The sequence below is a fragment of the Centruroides vittatus genome, unplaced genomic scaffold (genome assembly GCF_030686945.1).
Source record: "Centruroides vittatus isolate TY-2023 unplaced genomic scaffold, ASM3068694v2 scaffold_1015, whole genome shotgun sequence".
Classification (NCBI taxonomy): Eukaryota; Metazoa; Arthropoda; class Arachnida; order Scorpiones; family Buthidae; genus Centruroides; species Centruroides vittatus.
The window spans coordinates 2905761-2925319 of NW_027122666.1; the positions used below are offsets into that span (position 1 = coordinate 2905761).

General features: G+C 30.1%; 1 protein-coding gene across 1 annotated transcript in view; it reads left to right on the forward strand.

Annotated features, from left to right (window-relative positions):
* LOC136986362 (uro-adherence factor A-like) overlaps nt 1-19559 on the forward strand; it is a 179893-nt gene that overhangs the window by 57435 nt on the left and 102899 nt on the right. Inside the window, exon 3 of the mRNA XM_067283882.1 lies at nt 13068-16559. Within this exon, the coding sequence (XP_067139983.1) occupies nt 13068-16559 (3492 nt within the window). The remainder of the gene's footprint in view (nt 1-13067; nt 16560-19559) is intronic.

Below are 19559 nucleotides of genomic sequence, written 5' to 3' on the forward strand. Positions count from 1 at the left end.
ACAAGTCTAGAAGAAAAGCTGCAAAAAAATAAAGATGAGGAATTCTGCAATTCGATTTTTCCTTTTCGACAATATCATTAAGTATACAGTTTATTCGATTGACCATAGTACAAGTTGAAAGATGATTCTGTGAAGAACTAAAGAAAAAAAATTTTCTTTGGATATGGCTGGAAATGGTTTTCAACGAAGCGTTGGCATCAATTTCTAAAGGCGTGACTGATAATGAATAAGTGAAAGAAGTCTGTAGCAAGATATTACTTAGTTGATTGGTTAGTTATCTTATTTTTCCCCCAATTTTAAGCCATTTATTGTGTTACGTAGCCACGAGTCAGGTGTGTGTGAAAAGAGGATGGGAATCAATGGAAGGAGTTAAGATACTCGGTTTTTTCTATAAGAAAAAAATGATATAATGTACTGCTGATAACTTTATATTAAATCTCACATTTAGCTTATATAAAAATTCGTTTGAATCAATCTAAAATCAAAAATATCAAGCGGATAGCCGCGTGTTTCTTCTTGTAGAAGATAATATGGCGCAGGTGTTCGTAAAATAAATAAGGATATGTATTCATTTTTATATCTTTTTCACTTATCAAGCGTAAGTTTTATATATATATATATAAAGGTGTTTTTTCTTTAAATTTTACATAAATTTTACAAATTTATCTCGTTATTCTTCAAGGAATCATCTCCTCAACTTTGTTTCATTCGGCCCAACTTTTTACGTCTAGCCTACATATGTATGTGTTTGTTTGTTTATATACATGCATATATATATTTTAGCATGATTTTATTCAACGAATAGAAAACAAAAATCTATATTTTTATGTATAAATTCTCTGTGGCATCTACAATATTTGGCTGGATGCCATACGGGACAGAACTTTGAATGAAATATTGCTTAACATATATCAAGTACGACACACGCGTTATTCCAAAAGAAGATATTCCCATAAAAACTTTCTAGAAATTTTTAACAAATATATATATATATATATATATATATAAAATCGAGATTGAGAAACATATCACATGTGTATCTTTCTTTATTTCTTTTGAAATTTAATTTGCAACCCCCTGACTTTCGTAGAAAATATATTGAAAGTTTTACTGCAGAAGCGATCACTCAGGCAAGACGAATTTCTATCTTTTATAATTTATCATTGTAACTTTATCCTCTCCTAAACACTTAAAGCTGAAACCATGAATATTTAACGAATTTCCAGTCTGTAAATTATTATGAGAGAGATTTAAACAGCATTTATTCACGTGTTAGAAGCCTGACTCCTATCAAAACAGGTTTATTTATTTAAATATATATTTCAAAAAAAGAAAATTCGAAAATACATTCGCTATATTCGTAAATTCAAGTTTTGTATTAATAAGTACCAATTTATATATTAAATATTTCTGTATTTTTCCATAAATTATTCATAAAAAATCGGATAGATTTACATTTTTCTTTGTCGTGTAAAATGAATTTGCATTCAAATATACAAATATTTTTAAAAGTAAATTCCGGCGAGATATATTGTTTTTTAATCTAATAATATCTAACTCCGTCTACGTATACGGAAAAAATAAGCAATGACAAAGAATTTATGAATAAAAATATACAATTTTTTTAATATGTGAAGCAATCTTGTTGTTCAAAAGCAAAAATTCTTTACACAGCTTCAATAGGAAGAGTCGTTTAGAAATTATTCAATAGTTATTCTGGAATATAACACAACGCGTGCTTGACATTTTCCTTTACAAGACGAATAGAAAGTTAAGAAAACTGTAAAAAAGTAATACAAAATAAAAAACAATTGACATTTCTTGGAAGATTTTCTAATTAAATTTATTTTTTGGAAGAAAATCGCTTACAGTTATCACTTTTATTTTTGTCAACCATTCATTCAAATAGACTTGACTGGGTGACTGACAGACGGATTCATTTACTAGAAGGTTGACGTTTTAGCAGCTTATTCTAATCGTTAATGATTAGTGCCTCATAGGGATTGATAAAATTATATGGGCCTCCCACGAACACTTACTTTATAGATGGTCCTGTATATTAAGAAAACAAAATTTGACAGAAAAAAAGTATTTTTTAATATACAAAAATGTAATAAGTATTTCTGAGGCCCCATTATAGGTCTCAAAGATATTTACAGATTCCGAGTCAAATGACCATGCTAGGGCCCTATGATAGGACTGTTAGTGACGAACCTTATGCAAAATTTTGTATCCTTCGAAGTAATTTACGTTTTAAATATACAAATCTATTTAAAATTAAAAATTAAAATTATTGAAATTTGGATTAAACAATTTTCTGTTAATCAAAGCACCATTTTGCATACTCTTTCTCTTTTAAAATACTTGTTTAGAAAATAAAGATCTTTAATTAATAATTATGTTTCATAATAATTTGATTAAATTAAATTAAAATAAATTGGCTAAATTCATAATCTCATCCATTAAAAATTAAATTTTTGAGTAAATTAATAATTTCTGTAAACTAAAACTATTCCTACTCTTTGCAAGAAGGTATTTTCGGGAAAAATATATTTAAAGCAAAGAAAAATTTCTATAATTTTGAGATAATAAACGTATCTGTAATATTACAAATTTTCTCTCAGGTTTATTTAACTTATTAGGCTGCAATTTGAAAAAAACTGTAGACCTATAAATTCCCACTTGTGCCCGTCTGATGTCTGTCCTTTCTTAATGTCGAAACGGAATTAGATAGATGAAAGTCGAGACCAAATATGCAAAGTTTAGGGCAGGAGATCCCTATTAATTATATACGATCTTCCAGTTTGAACCGGAAGTTACGTTATTTCAATTCAAATATCCCCCCCAACGGAGTTAGATGGATGACAGGCACTACTCTATTATTAACAGGAAAAGTATAATGTACAGGAGCAATACACCAGTAAACTTAAGTGCATTGTGACGAAAAATTGCAGCCCGGCATTGTGACGATTTCACAACAAAAAATTGCCCCTTGTGTACAAATTTAGTTACATACAGGGTGTCCCAAAAGCCTCTATACATAAGAAACAATCTTAATGCTGATATAATGATATTAATAATTTACAGGTTTTTTTCATTTTGCTAAAACGTGTTAATTTCCTCTACATACGATGACATTAGGATTTGGTTTGGTTTCGAAGGGATGCGGCTCAACATGTGGGCGATCTGCCAAGAGAGGAGGACTTTCTACAACAAATTGGTTCCTATTTAGACGTTACACACGTGAAGAAAACCTGGAAAACTACGCGTGGCCAGTCCGTTGGTAATGCACCAACCCACGACCAGTGCCGGATTAATCAGTAGACAAATAAGACAAATATCTAGGGCCCGTAATTCGGAGAAGCCCGGCTTCAGCACAGAATCTTTCTCTGTTTTAAAACGAATTAAAAGTTATTTAAAAAATTCAATAGGACAGAAAGGCTAAGGACTTTATCAATGGTTGATATAGAAGATACCTTCGAACGGCTATTGCGAAGATATTATTGATCAATTTTCTGAAATGAAATCCGAAAACGAAAAATTCAAATTTTTTAAAGGCTGATTAATGATTATAATTATATATATATATTTTTAAAATATATTTTTCGTTATACCAGAAACTCTTTTATTATACAATTATTATTGTATTAGTGTTTGTAATATCTGTTATTAATAAAATTTTAAGTAATATTATTTAAGATTTCTTTAGAAGTAACTTATTTAAATGAGAGCCCAAATTTAAATTTCGTCTAGGGCCCGCTAGAGACTTAATCTAGCACTACCCACGACCGATGTCTAGTGCTTTTGTCCACCCGGCACTGTCGGGCACTTTCGGGACACCCTGTAATGTTGTGACATAGAAGAGGCTGGTGATTCCAGAATGGGATCCGGATCAATTCCAAATATAAGAACTCATACTACGTGCTTCACATGCAACTTTTCCATGGGAGGAAAAAAGATATATATTACTCCCATAATTATTAGTTAAATCAGGCTAATTGACTTTATATCAGGTAATTTGCCTTACTGTTGAATGAGTCAGAGGATATAATTTTCCGACAGTCCTTAGGGTATTAATTATAAGGTTCCAACTTCCAAACTTCTTCGCCCTCTGTTAAAAGATTTGATCTAGTCCGATGAGGGGGGAAAACAGGTCATTTCCCCCAACTTCTCTTGCCTTATAATGAATAAATGAATATGAATATTTTTCACCACTTATCATATAAAGGTTTAATTTATATCACTGTCATATCAAATTTTTTACATAGAAAATTAAAGTTTGGAACATATCTGTATCGGTAATCAAGTTTTTAAAGTCTTTTATCGTATATTTAAATGCAACATCTAATCATAAAATATTCAATAGTTAATCGGATATGCAATTAGGTAAACTTTTAAAAGATCGTAATTAATCGAATAAAATAATCAAGATGGGAATAAATATTTAATTGGATTGCAATTTTCGAATTGCACACCTATACATTACCACTGTCTGTCTGTTCATCTGTTCGTCCTTCCTGAATCTCTGAAACGGAGTTAGATAGATGAAAATCGGGACCAGATATGGAAAGCTTGGGGCAAAGGTAATGATTAACTATATACAGGAAATCCTCGTTAATTCGAACTCGACTAGATCGAATTCCCGTTAGTTTGTAACTATACTTTTATTCCTCTGGTTGGTTTAGATCGAAGTGCCTCCATGCTATAAGAGAACAACAGACCAAGAACAACTTTAATCTGGTCAATATGACTTTGTTTTTACAGTAACACATTTTCGGGTGTCGAGTGTAACACCTTACATATGGATTACGCTTTATTTTCTCTTATTTCATAAAATACGGCTGATTTCAAGATTGGGATATAATTAGCAAGTTGAGATATTTGTAGGGCTCTATGTTACTACATTTGAGCGACTTACTAGTTTTTGGATACTTTAAAAATAATTTGGTTTAAAATCTATCTGGTAACCTGTGAGGTTATTACCAGACACATGCTGTTTATCTGCAGTTTATTTATATTATTATTTTAATCAGGTAATAATAAATTACTTCAGATATGTGGCGTTTGACATATTGTACAGAAATATGTAAATCTCGGATAATTCGAAACTCGATAATTCGAAGCCACAAATATATCGTCCCTTGAATTTAAAACTAACGAAGATCTCCTGTACCAGCTTCCGGTCAGGACCAGAAACCACGTGATATTCGATTTAAAAATTGCAGTCCGGCATTATGACGATGTCACAATAATTAAAATTTATTTTAATATTCAATTCGGCAGAATAAAATTAATTAAAACTACATATCAAATATACAGCTTTATTTAATTAAATTATTTAATTGTTTATGAATTTTTTTATTATTTTATCTACAATAAAAAAAAATTCTAAATCGACTTTTAATATTTAATTTTATTAAAATTGTTTCTTCTTTATTTGTTTTAAGAATTGTTAACTCATGTATTGTAATTTGTATATAACCATGAAATGTAGTTGACCATTGCATCAGCTTTAATTATTAATAATTTAATAATGTTTACATTGAGAATTTAATATTTTCAATTTAAATATTTATAAATTAAACTTCAATTTTTAATATTTATTTCATTTTCCTTCAAGCAAACTTTTTCAAATTTCAAATCATTTTATTTTATTTTAGATTTTTACACAAGAATAATTCATTTAATCTGATTTTTTCCGTCTTAATTTTTATCGCTAGACATGAAAACGTATGTATCGATTGATATCAAATCTTTCTTGTGTTTTTAGATGAGAAAATGTATGTAAAAAATATATACGGGTGGCCTAAAAATCAGTTAATCGTTTAGAAAAACAAGCGCTTTATTGAGATTTAAGATGAGATTCTCACGTTCAGAACTTATTTAGAGCATTGTATATTGAACACGAAACATTATAATCTGTGTAAATAAAGCTGCGCTTATTAATTCGCTGCAGTAATCAGATCCATGTTTTCGACTTTTGGACTACCCCTTTTGTTTACATAAGGGGGAAGTGTGCATTTTTAATATTTTGAAAGGTAATAAAAGCGAAAAAGTTTATAATTTTATAAAGATCAGCCATTATTAGTGATTTATTTAATAAAATTTTTACATTAAATAAATGGCCAGTTTGTTTAAAAATAAACAAATTACACCTGCCAGTTATACGTTTGTCTGCAGATTAATCACAATAAATATCAAAATTTATATTAAGAAATATTATTTCGGTCATTTATAAACGTATATTGCTTTTTAATTTTTAATCATTTTCGCGAAAATTCGTTTTTAAATCCAATAAAACTAATTCTTCTTTCGAAAAAATCCAATCAGACAACGTCGAAATGAAAAATATATATATATATATTTCGGCGTTGTTTACGATATATAAAAAGAATTTTTTCTCATCTATTTTTATCAGATACACATATCAAACACGTAATATATGAACAGGCGAAATTATAAATCATAAATCACGCGAATATTATCTTTATCGTGTAAACTCTTGTTCTATTCATCCATAAATTTTAAACAGTTTCAGAAACAGCATTAAAATTTTGTTTCCTTTTTTCTTATTTATTTTTAAATCATTGGGTTACATACAATAAGATTTACTGTACCATAAACTATTATAAATCTTAAAAATAAATAATAGTTTGGTACACTATAAAAAAAGCATATTTTTCGCAAGAGCACAACTCACAGATGCCAATTGTTAGAAGAATTCTAGCATCTAGGAAGCAAAAATAAAATTTAAAAAAAAATAAATATTGCGAGGAGGAGGAGGAGGAGAAAGTGGTCATAAAAATTTTTAGAAAAATCCATAAAAATACATTGTCCAGATAATTTTTTATTATGTTTATTATATATTTTCCAAGTTATTTTTACTTGAAGAAAATGCTAAGGATCTTGGGCACGCATATGGCTTTCAATAAAAGAGGAAAAGGGGAGGGAAAAATACATATCTAAGCGTAGAACACGAAAGAACTCTCAACAGAGCAAAGGAGGAATTTATTACCATCAGTGTGAGTTAGACGGACAGCCAGGTCGAATTTCTATTAATTTCTGTCACTTGGATGTCGATAGGAGGCATTTCTTCGCACGTAATCGTTAGCAAGTACCTTTAGAAATTGAACTCTTGACAACAAATATAGCTTGAGATTTATTTTTTAATTTAGAAAAAAATAATAATTGAGTCGATAACTTCGAAATTTAACTAGGAGTAAAATATTATTTTTAATAAAACAAAAGTCACTTTACATGCATTAAGTGCTTGAAACACATATCCAACATCAGCAGCTGCGGAATTTATCTGTTTGATTAACTCGTGTTTATGCAGAGTCAACAAATTAATCCGTGTCAGAACAATATTGAAAATGTTAGATTACGTTTGCTCTTTCGAAAGTAATATTATCAAAATTTCTTTATCCAATTTGAGGATAAATTTTTCAATAAAAATACAAGAAGATAGTTCGATATCAATTCTCAAATGTATAAGATAGCTTTCGAGATGTAACAATAAAAATTTCAGACAAAAATAACTGAAAGATATTTTATTTAATAACCTAAAAAATGTAATTTTTTTAGTTGTATTAATTATTTAAACCTGTGTAAATCACTCGATGCTAAAAGGAGAAAGGAGGAGGAAGAGGAAGGAAGAGGGAGATAGAGGGAGGAAAAAATAAAATAAATAAAATAGTAAATATAACAGCAAACTAAACTGAAAACAAGAAAGAAAAACATATTGATCAGCTTTTCATCTTATAACGTGTATGTGTCCTTTGTTTTGATGATTGTTTTTCTACTTAAAATAAACTGGAAAATATTGCATATTTAGTAAATATTTTTCGCATGATTTTTATAAAAGACGTAATTGTAGTTCATTTATTTTATAAATTTATCATGTTTACTTCATTTTAAACTAACATTAGAATTGAAATTCAAAATAATAATAATAAATACTTTAATATCAAAGAATCGTAAACAACATAAACGAGTTCTCTTATTCGTATCTATGGTTATTTAACAAGCAAATCAATAAAAGAATATACAGTATTTAGTTATAAATTATATAAACTGATTTCTGATTTTATACATTTTATGATGAATGTATTGAATATTTTACGCGTTACCTCCCCTATATAATGTATTTATTTCTGTATAGCTGTCCATTCTGTCAAGAAAATAGATATCTGAAACCACTTTCAGTAGGTGTTGTTCATCTTTAAATTCTCGCGAGAGTGTACGAATCTCAAGTTAGAGAAAATACGCAACTTATTCTTTATTCTAGATCAGTTTCCAGAGTTTAATCTAAAAGTATTCTACATCAATGTTTCTAAATCTAGGGTGAGTGCATTCCTGGGGAGGGGGTGCGAGAAAGCATTTTTAGGGCTACGAGTGGTAAGGATAAGTTTTTAATTTTTAGATGTGTTGTAATATAAAATTTAAATTTATATAAATTTTAACTTACTGGATACACTCAGAGCTCACGATAAACTGGAAACACTACGATGATGTCCAGGATTCTCACTATTCCCTTCTATACAGTATCTTTGAAACCTTTTCAGGGGATACGAGATCGTATTTTGAGATTCAAGGGGGTCACTGAAAAGGTTAATAAACATTGCTTTATATCAAACGAAGCATTCAGCGATATAAATTAAATATATATTTAATCCAATTTGAAGAGAGCTTTTAATACAAATTTATGCTTAATAAATAAAAAGGACAAAGTATAAAATTTAGAGAATATTTTAAAGAATTTAAAAATAAAGATTATTCGCGAATTCTTTATAACATATTTTAATGAGAAGTGGAAGATTAAAAGAACAGTAAACGTGTTTTTATATTTATCTACAGAAAGAAAATGCTGTCAAAACAGTTATATCAAGTTTTTAATGCTGGCTACTATACTTTTATAGAGGATGTCATATTCTTTACTACTTCTACGAAACGTTGTAAAGAATATAACATCAGTTCTGTAGCTGAGAACTGTACAGTTTTAACCTTTCTAACATTCTTATAATATCATCAATACGTAGAAAACGTTTTGAAGTACAGTACTATTTATCTTTGAATTTTAAAGGTTTATCTGTATTTAGTGAGCCGTTTAAACGCAATTTTATAAAGATGATCGGATCATTCTGATGTATCCTCTACCTGAAACACTTTCTACACACGATAATACTAAACACTGAAGTTTAAATTAAAAGTTTATTCTTTAAATGCATTAATCGTTGTTTAAACAATATCTCATAAGCTTAATTACAACACTTAACTAAATATAATATAGAGAATATAATCAATAAAATCTATAAAAACTAAAAAATAAGATAATATTTTAAAGCTTATCTTCATAAATTTTAATAAAATGCAAATCGCAAACATGATAATTAGGTTTAAAATTAGTCTACTTTTTAACTTCATCAAAACTAATCATGACATGGAATTATTTAGTTATATAACAATTTTCTTTTATTAAAAAATAAAATATAAAGTATGATAATATGTTTGTTTACTGAATATTCTAATATTAGAAACTTTAATCTACCTAGAAACATTTTTATTTAAAAATAAAATAAAACTACTTTTCAGTAACCAATCGTATCAGTAGTAGTAGCGTGTAATCACTTTCTATTCTATTATTTTGCTTTATCTACGATAATTTAAACAAAGCGAATATCCAGTATAATGCCTAATTATTATTTACTTATCAGAAAATAACCATCATTTCGTTTTATCGAAAATTTTTTCCTATTCTGCAGTTTTTCATCATTTTCCTTTATTCAGGTACCAACCAGTGGTCGAGTGAATAAAACCACTAAACACCTAGTCGAGGGTTTGCACCTCACTAACAGAATGACCATGTGGAGTTTTCCTGATTTTTTCATGTCTGACATTTAAATAAAGCTCAGTTTCTCATAGCAAATCTTCCTGGGAGGCATCCTTCCTTGGCAGATTGCCCATGTATTGCGTATTGCCTTATTTCATCTATCCTGTCAGGCCGACTGGATAAAACCAATGAACACAGCTGGTCGAGGGTTCGTGCCCCACTAACAGGCTGGTCACGTGGAGTTTTCCTGATTTTTTTCACGTCTCTAACACCTAAATAAAATCCATTTTCTCACAGAAAATCCTGAGACGTCTCTCCTTGGCAGATTGCCCATGTATTACCTTATTTCAGCTATCTTGTATATTCATAAACAGTATCAATGCTGTATATTAATTTAATTATTTATTATAAGCGTTATATATTGCGACTATTGAAACTTTTGTTTATGTTTATTTAGCAGTATTTTACTCTCAAACGATTATCATCACACAAATATTTATCGCAATTAATAATTTACAAGCGTACAAATACTGAATAGGTGCAACTGTAAACATTTTTGTGTTATTATTATCATTATTATTAATGTTATCTTTACTGTGTTTATTTTACTTATTACTCGAATTATTCGAGATAAATGCCTTTTGAAAGCACACATACATGTTATGAATAGCTTATATTTTTATTAAACTTACGAAAACTATTTAATTTTATGCTGTATAAGCCATATTTTATTTATTTCCTTGCGAGTGTAGCGTATTTATTACTTGTTTTATAACTCATATTCGTATGTATATACGTGCATTTATTTATGTTATAGATGAATAATAAATTAGCAAGCATGTTTAGAAAATGTATATGATGCTACACATCTTCAGGCCCTATCACAAGGAACTAGTAGGGCCATTTAGCTCGATCTTCACATTTACAGGAGACCCAAAACATTTCTTATAAATTACTCATTCCATTGCATATCTTGTGTATTAAGAAAAATGGTTTTATTTTTTTCTCAAATTTAAAATTCAGTTTTGTTTAATATATTGGGTACCTCAAAAAGATAAATGGCTCGAACCTCTTTTGACTTTTAAGAGACTCTATGTACCCTCGCCTATATATTATTTTGATTATCTTAAAGGAAACAAAGACAAAAAATTCATGCGTTAAACATTGAAATTTTAGTTTCTTCTTAAGTCAAAACAAATTATGCTTTAGTATGCTATGTATTCTGCTTCTAGTTTGTATTACTTTCCTGGCTCTGTTATATATAACAGAGAGAAAGTATGGTAAGCGGTCAAAGAATTATCACCCAAGATTTTTACATTTTTGGACTTAGGACACCTTGAAACGTTGTGAAATGCAAAAAATTGGGTTTTTTTTTCTGTATGTATGGATGTTAGTGTCTGGGCACGATTTTGTTCACCCTATTTGAAGCTTAATAACTCTTGTGATTTTTGTCGAAAATTTCTGAAACTTTGCAGGGAAGTTTATTAGGGGATTGATGCTATTAAATTTTGGTGGTTAAAGGTCGACGGAGTGGAGAGATAATGGCAGTCGTGTGTATCTCCGGACTTAATGACGATTTTACTCGTTATTAGCATTTACATTTTTTTTTTTTTTTTTAATAAAATCGACGACTATCTTCAAAATTAAGTTTTCTTTGCCATTTTATTATAATTAAAAATATAAAAAGATTTTTAAAATAAAATATCGTAACAGATGGCGCCACACACGCAGTTTTAAATGTCGCCCGGAAAGTTAAGCAACTCGTTGTTGGATTTTATTATGTTCCCGTCAGTGGACGTTGTTCAGAGATTTAACTGTATTTAATTCACTTGTCATGTAATCGTTGCATTAGTGTAAATCCTTATACATTAATGCATCTTTCGTGTATTTCATGCATGATTCATAGAATTTAATTTAATTGATTTATTTAAACATTGAAATTTCATGTATGATATAAATTGTATTTTATTTATATCAAACACATAGCAAATATGTATTTTCCTATGTATTTATTCTATATTGCATACCGTTTACTCATCATACAGGCTAATATAGCATTACAATATATAAATATGTACATTTTATGTGTTATATTTAGGTATATTTTGATTATTTTTTTATCAAATAAAAGTATGTCGAAATAAATTAATTAAATTTAAATAAGGAAATGGAATTAAATTAATAATATATAAAAATATTTTTATATATCGTTAATTAAATATATTTTAATTTAATAATAAAGTTAAAATTTGAAATGAAATCTCATAAATTTTAAAATTAAACAAATAGACAATAGAATTTTCTTCCTCTTTTTTATTTTTTAGAATAGAATAAATATTTTATACGAGGATGTAATAAGTACATCTCGGTTTATTGAACTGTCTGAAAGAAAGAAAACAGTTTGAAAATGGTTTTCAAAAAATTTGTAATGTTTTCCTCCTCCGACATGTTCTGTATCTAGTTTATGTCACGTCAAACGATTTTGAAACAATATTTTTTATCGGAAGAAAAACTGAACAATACAGAATGGAAATTAAATTTATCAGAATGGAAATTAAAACACGTTCACACTTAAATTTTATTTATAGAATATTTTAAGTGATAAATAATTCTTTAAAAAATTCGACATTTATTAATTTTCCAACTTACATATTTTGCTATTATTTACTAAACGGGATAAGCATTTGTTAACTGACGTCATAACTGGCCTTAATTAGAATCACAAGATGGGGGAGACGTACGGTATGGCACAGTTTGTTCGTCTTGCAATTGTCACCCGTCAGTCGGTCACCAACTTGTGGATAGTTGGTTTGCCAATATATAAATCGTAACTGATCGACAGTGGTATATTTTTTATATCGGAATTTCTAGATAGTGATATACTTCGAGGGACGTAATCACCAGTTTGGCTCCTTGCCAAAGCTTGACCTAGATGGTTCTCCATTGACGTCATGTGAATGGCTCCGACACCCAATAAGACGTTAATCCAACACGAATGAGAGAAGAGAATGATACGTAAATGTCGACTTAATAACATCTTTTGTTTATGTTGTTAAGAGTAAACATTAACACTTCTTATTGGGTTCCGAGTTTCTAAATTTAACTGTGAATTATTAACATTTTAAATTATTGTTTGTTTGTCTGCAATCTTCATATTTATTGAATATTCATTAGAATCATTTCTATAGTGTATATAAAATATTTGAAATAAAACATGAATTATTAATTTTTATTTCAGGTGGCTCCTTGGGAAACTCTCGTCTTACGCTGAGTTCCCGTGATACCCCCTTGTCGCAAAAATCTGCATCATTGGATTTCGTAGATGAAAGCATACAAGTGGACTTGTCTGCAGACACCATTACATACGATTCGGATGATGAAATGGTGAAAAGGAGAGTGAATATCCTTCGCAATAAAAAGGGACATCCTATCTATTCGAGAGAGGACATAAGGGAACAGTATTGCATTAATAAGAAAGAAGAGGAAGTGCTCGAAAATGCCAGAACGAATCGTTTCTTTGGTTGTCTGGCAAATCAACAAGAAAGTCCATGTACTAAAAATTCTATCTTATTCTCTTGTATGAAAAAGAAAGCGAATAGCGACGAGAACCTCTACATGCCCGAAACACCAACAGCATGGACTAGTTCTTCGAAAACAGAGGAAGATGAAGACGAATTCGCTGGTTCGGGATTTCGACGAAGGCCAAGGACGTTTTGCGTCACAGATCCGAAAATTTGGGCAGATAGCGATGATCAGAGTCGAACTAAAACTAAAGTTGCAAGCTCGGCCAGTTTAGGTAGTCAACATAGTACAGATAGTGAAGGTTTCAGTCGTTGCATTCAAAGACCGTCCCAATTAAGTATAGGAAGGCAAGAAATAGCACCAAGTCAAAGTGTAGATGCACTCAATGATACTTACAGTAGGAGAGAATTGTATAGAAGATCATCCAAAACTCCAGATTTCAGTTTAGATGACAGAAGACCAAAGCATGTGAGTTTCGATTCCAGTTCTATGATTAGAAGCAATACGGTTGCAGGTGGATTAGAAGAAGTGGATGTGGGTCCCGCAGCCACATCAACGCCTCTCAACAGCCAGAAAAGGAACTTTTCCCCCACGCATCGTCATCATTCGCAGGAACGTCTTTTGGATTTATCGGGAAGTAAATCGTTTGAAATGATATTGTCACGACCTTTAGTGATTAAACCTCGACGTGCAATGCTTAAAACTCAAGCTACGCAAACAGAGTTAACATTTAAGGCACGATTTTTGTTGCCCGCTTACTTGACTTTATCACCTCGTGCCACCGCTCAATACAGGCAAAAACTTCAGTCGCAGCGTAACAGAAGTGTTTCTAGACTTACGAAAAGTAGGTCTGCGCATGGAGTTTTAGGTAGTGATAGCGATGAAGAAATTATGGAGGTGGATATGGTCAGTAAACATCCCAAATTAGTCAGATCTGCAACTAGACATAGTTTAACAAAACATAGAAGTTTTGATGCGCAGCAAGAGATTATGGTATCTTTTAAACCCGTTTCACCACCGAAATCTAGAGAGGTGTTAATTGGAGAAAGACCTAAAATTTCGACAAAATTTGATATAGCCAAAGATGACATTGTTAAAATCGCTTCACCTGTTCCAATAATGACTAGTTCAGATTCAGCTCCAAGTATTCCTGTTGATACTCATCCTATCAGTATGGCTGTTTCGGAAAGTGAAGATATGACAGAAAAAACGTATTCTGGAACAGAAGAAGACAAAGGGAAAGATGATGAAAAATTACGTAGAGATTCTTCAAGTTCTATGGTATCATCTGAAACTATGTTTATACCTCAAAGAAAAGCTAGATATTATATGACAGCCCTTTTGGACAGTGGAGGTCAAGAGAGTTCTTTTTTAAAATCAAGTGAATTAAGCAGAACGAAGTTAAAATCCAAAGTTACACCCGTAAAAGTTTTAGAAGTGGAAACCGAATCTCCTACAGTCACAACAAATGGTGGAATTCAAACTTCTCAGGTTAGTACACCATCCGCACAGGAAGTTCCAGTAATAAGCAAACAAGAATTCATGACATCTCCTGATAGTGAGTCTTCCAGTAGTATTTTCACAGAACGAGAAACATCTCGCAGTGAATTGTCAACAAGTAGTTCCAGTCACGTTTTGAAAAGTGAACCATCTAATAAAAGTGATGCTGAAGTTGAAGAAGTTAGTGAGAGTTCAGAATACGTTACTGCTACAGATTTGTCGTATCAAACACGCCGAGAAAAAACCCAGACTGTTATCAGTAAAAATAGTACCGAAGAAGGCCATACTTCTTTTGAAAGCGCTTCTTCGGCTAGTATATTTAGTTCACCATCGTCCCGTAGTAGTCAGATTAAATCTCCAGTTCCTCTTCCTCGAGATGACGAGTCGTCAGATGAATCAACAAAAAAAGAGGCTGTAAGTTCCGATTCGGAATCAGGACAAATGTCTCCTATACAGGAAGGGCCTGACGAAAGAGCTTTAGATGTTACACCCGTACCTGAACCTTCTTCGGAGCAGTCGAGTCATCAAGATGCACAGACAGTTATCGAAAATAAGAGTGATGCGACGTCAGAGGAATTACTAGAATCGATATCATCCTCGCCTCTAAATAGAGAAGAGTCCGAATCTAGTGATAGCTCTAGTGTTTTTTCTGGTGTGCAAACTGATCTTCCTCCGATAAGGACGTTCAGACCTGAAGATATTTCCGAAGTTTCGGAAGAGAGTAATCAGGAATGGAAAAGAAGGAGACAATTTCATTTAATGGCCAGAGAAGAAATTAAGCCTAACGGTGTTAGATCATCATCGTCAGATTATTTGCCTTCAGAAACGACAACGCCCAGTTATGATAGTACTACTTCGGGTAGTTTTATATTAGAAAGCATTGGTGGAGAAAGTCTTAGTGAAGACATCATTCCTGAACAGCTTTCTCTGGCAATTGCAGCACCGATATCTCAAGAGCAAGAAGAAATTAAAAGTGATGAGTTGGAAACTGAAAAATTGATTTTGGAAGTGGTAAAAACTATTTCTGAACAAGAAGAGAAGAAAGATAAATTAGAACAGAAAGAAATATCAGAACCTGCTGTTTGTAAAGAACATACTATTCCTTCGGTATTTGTCTGTGATGTCACTTCTAGTAGTAGTTCTATTGTTAGTCCAGAAACACAGCCAACTGACGTTTCTGTCGAAATAAGTTCCAAAGAAGAATTAAGTGCCACAGCAGCAAAGGAAGAAACACAGTATAAGTCTGGAGTTAGTGAAGGAGCTATTCCAAAACAAAGAGATGCTGATCAAGAAACGAAGCGAAGAAAAGAAAGAATACGTATCAAAGTAGACACAGTCGAGTCACCACCATTTCTTGGATCCTACCTCAGCCCTGATGATAGGGATTTGCCATCAAGACGCCCAAGATCTTTAAGTCGAAGCCCAGATAAAGAGGAAGAAGACCAAGAGCAAAAACTCTTATGTAGTCAGTGCGGAGAAAAATTAAGAGATACAGCACATTCACCTTTCGGTTGGGATCGTTCTTATCAAAGACAGTTTTGGGAACCTCCTGCAGACATTCTGAGACATTGCCGTGATAGACCTAGCAGCAGTTTTGGCGATTCTTATGGATTCCCAAGATATTCTCCATATTCGCCGAGATGGGGAGACTTACCTGTTGTACCTGGTGCGGAAGATCCAATGTTCCGAGATGAAGAAGAAGATGCGGGTGAGTAAAACAAATAAATTTACAATATCGATTTCAAGTACAGTCCATTAGTTCGGTAAGAAAATCATTATTTTAAAAACTTTAACATATGTTACTGTTGTGCAGACTAATTGTTCAAGCTGTGGGAGATAAAACTAAGCAAAAATTCTGTGAATATAAACCTTATTTTATAATCTAAATAAAATAATGATTGATAAACAGAAACATAGAGAGTGGGTACATCTGCTGATTTTAGCGCTTTAATCAACTGTTAATAGTAAAAAAATAATAATAATAATAAAACAATATATTTAATCAACTTAATCGTTTATATATAATACTTTTCAATGATAAAGTAATGAAATTGCATGAGATCATTCTCATGTGAAACCTTCATTTACTCATATTTCATCTATCATTTCCCAACGTTGCTGAATTTATCAGCGATTCATTTATAGATTTAAAATCATCATTACAGAATTTATTTTACTGTTTTAACATTTAAAATTTGAATTTCAAATCGTTATCAATGAAATATAAAAATATAATCGTTAGAAATAATAACTTTTAAATTATTTAAATTTTTTTAAAAAAAAATGCAGATTAAATTAATATAATTTTCCTGCCTCGAATATTGATTTATATACAAATAAATTAGTTTAATTAGATTTTCAGTTTTAAAAATTAATTGACCATACAAACAGCAACGATAAAAACTTCTAAAGTAAGATTTTATTGATTTAATAAAATTTTTAGTACGATTTATGGTTTTATCAGTAAAAGTTCTTCGGCTTCATTTAAAATTTATTCAGGTCAATGTTTATACACATTAAAACAATTTTTTTTAGAACAAGAATACTCCAATTTGTAAATATATGCTTAAAATTCAATAGATAAAATTTATTATCTTTACAAAATTAAAATTTCAAACTTATTCGAACGTTATAAACTAAAATGTGTGTCTCATTACTGTAAAATTTAACGATCAGTTCTACAGACGAAACTACAAAATCGCATTATAATTGTGATTTATTTGTTTATCTCTCATTATATTTATTATTTAAAATAACTATAATGCAAATAAATATTGTATGCCTTCAAATCAGAAACATTAAATGTTAAATAAACCTTAAACTAACTTAATTAAATATAGTCAAAGTAGAAACATTAACTTTGTAAATCATGAATATCTTTTCATTATAATCTATTGAATTGTTTACTGATAAACATCAAAACATCGAAATTGAAATTGGCAATGGATCAGCAACGTCAATGGAAAAGCCAATCTTGTGATTGATACTTCTGTTCTAGATACGGACTTATTGTTTAAAACTATTAACTTTTTTATTATTTTTTTAATCAAACTTCGAAAAAAAACCGATTTTATACCGAGAATTCTAAAATGATAAGCAATTCCAGTCAAACTTTTCTAGATAAAAATCGTCCCTTTGAGAGTCTAATCTACAACTATCTTTGGCTAATGAAATTTCGGGATATTGTCTTGCTTAGAGTTTACATTAAGCTTGAACTATATTATACCCAAGAGTAAACTTATTATCTACGTAGGATAATTAAATTATTAAGGAAATAACTTCTCAATAAAATATTAAATGTAACATCGGATTATTCCTTTAGATAATACTAACTAATTATTACATTTAACAGTTAATATAATTAGAGTGTCTTTGGAGAAAAATGATTTGTTAATTATATGGAATAAATATATAAACTAAATGTTGATAAATGAACTGGAAAAATTAAGAAATATGCAATCGTTCTTATGAATAATTCTAATAAATAAATACTTCTTTCTTTAATATGTAAATCTCGGCAGAATCCAATAGGATGTGAATGCCAAAGGCCAATGAATTTGCTCATAAATTTTCGACTATATTCAAATTGGTACTAAAACTGTTATATACATTTCTCATCAAAACACTTCACTACATAAAATAAGTAGAAATCTTTTTTACTCATCTCAAAGCACTTTATTTCATAGAATAAGTGGATTTACTTTCTTCAAACTTTAATCACATTCATTAATTTAGAATAATCTAGCGACATTTAACCAATTTAACACATTTCAATTAATTTTTAAAATAATTAATAGAAAGACTCATTAATTATTCAAATATTAAATTTAATATTAATTTATTCTTTTTTAAAAAAAAATCACATAGAATAATTAAAATTTAGCGTTTTTTTATGAAAGGATGCAAATAATTTTTTTTGTATTATTTTTTAAATGATGTCACAATTACTGCAACATATTCTGAATTTATGTGTTGATGATTAGAGATGAGGTATTGTTTTCGAAGTGTTAGCAGATGGGCCTGATTCGTTCACTAATTAAAGCCCCTGCTACGTTTCCGTATAGTTCTACATCCTGTTAATGCTGTTCTCAATAGAAAGAGAGAAAATCAATAGGCTTTGCGCCGTTCTAGAGCCTGTCATTAGAATATATTCATCGGTTGTTTTCCTCTGGTGACTAACATGTGGAAGGCTATTATCACCAAGAAGGAATTTTAAGCGATTTGTCATGTTATCCTTTATTTCAGAAATATAAATAAAATTCGAATCGGATGAACGCTTCATTTTGACATCGCCTTTTAATTTTCGATGAAGCGAACAAATCATTGAAATTTGCTTAATGATTTAACTGTAAATGATGGAGCAAACTCTAGGTGTTGTAGTCCAAATCTATATATATATATTAAGTCATGTATTCATATATTATTTTTAACGTATATAATATGTATATGTTGATTATTTAAATTAACCTATACTAAATTTATTAAAAAACAGTAGACTTTCCTGTATGCGAACTAATATGGGTGAGAGTGATTCGTATAAGAAAATATGATAATTTTTAAACAAGATAGTAACACATATGTCTACTGTATGTATAAGAAATGTTTATGTTGACTTTGACGCTTATTTTTGACAATTATAATTAACACAATACTTTCAAAATTAATTGTAAAGTTGTTTGTTTTGTTCTTCTCAATTTGCTGAGGAGCT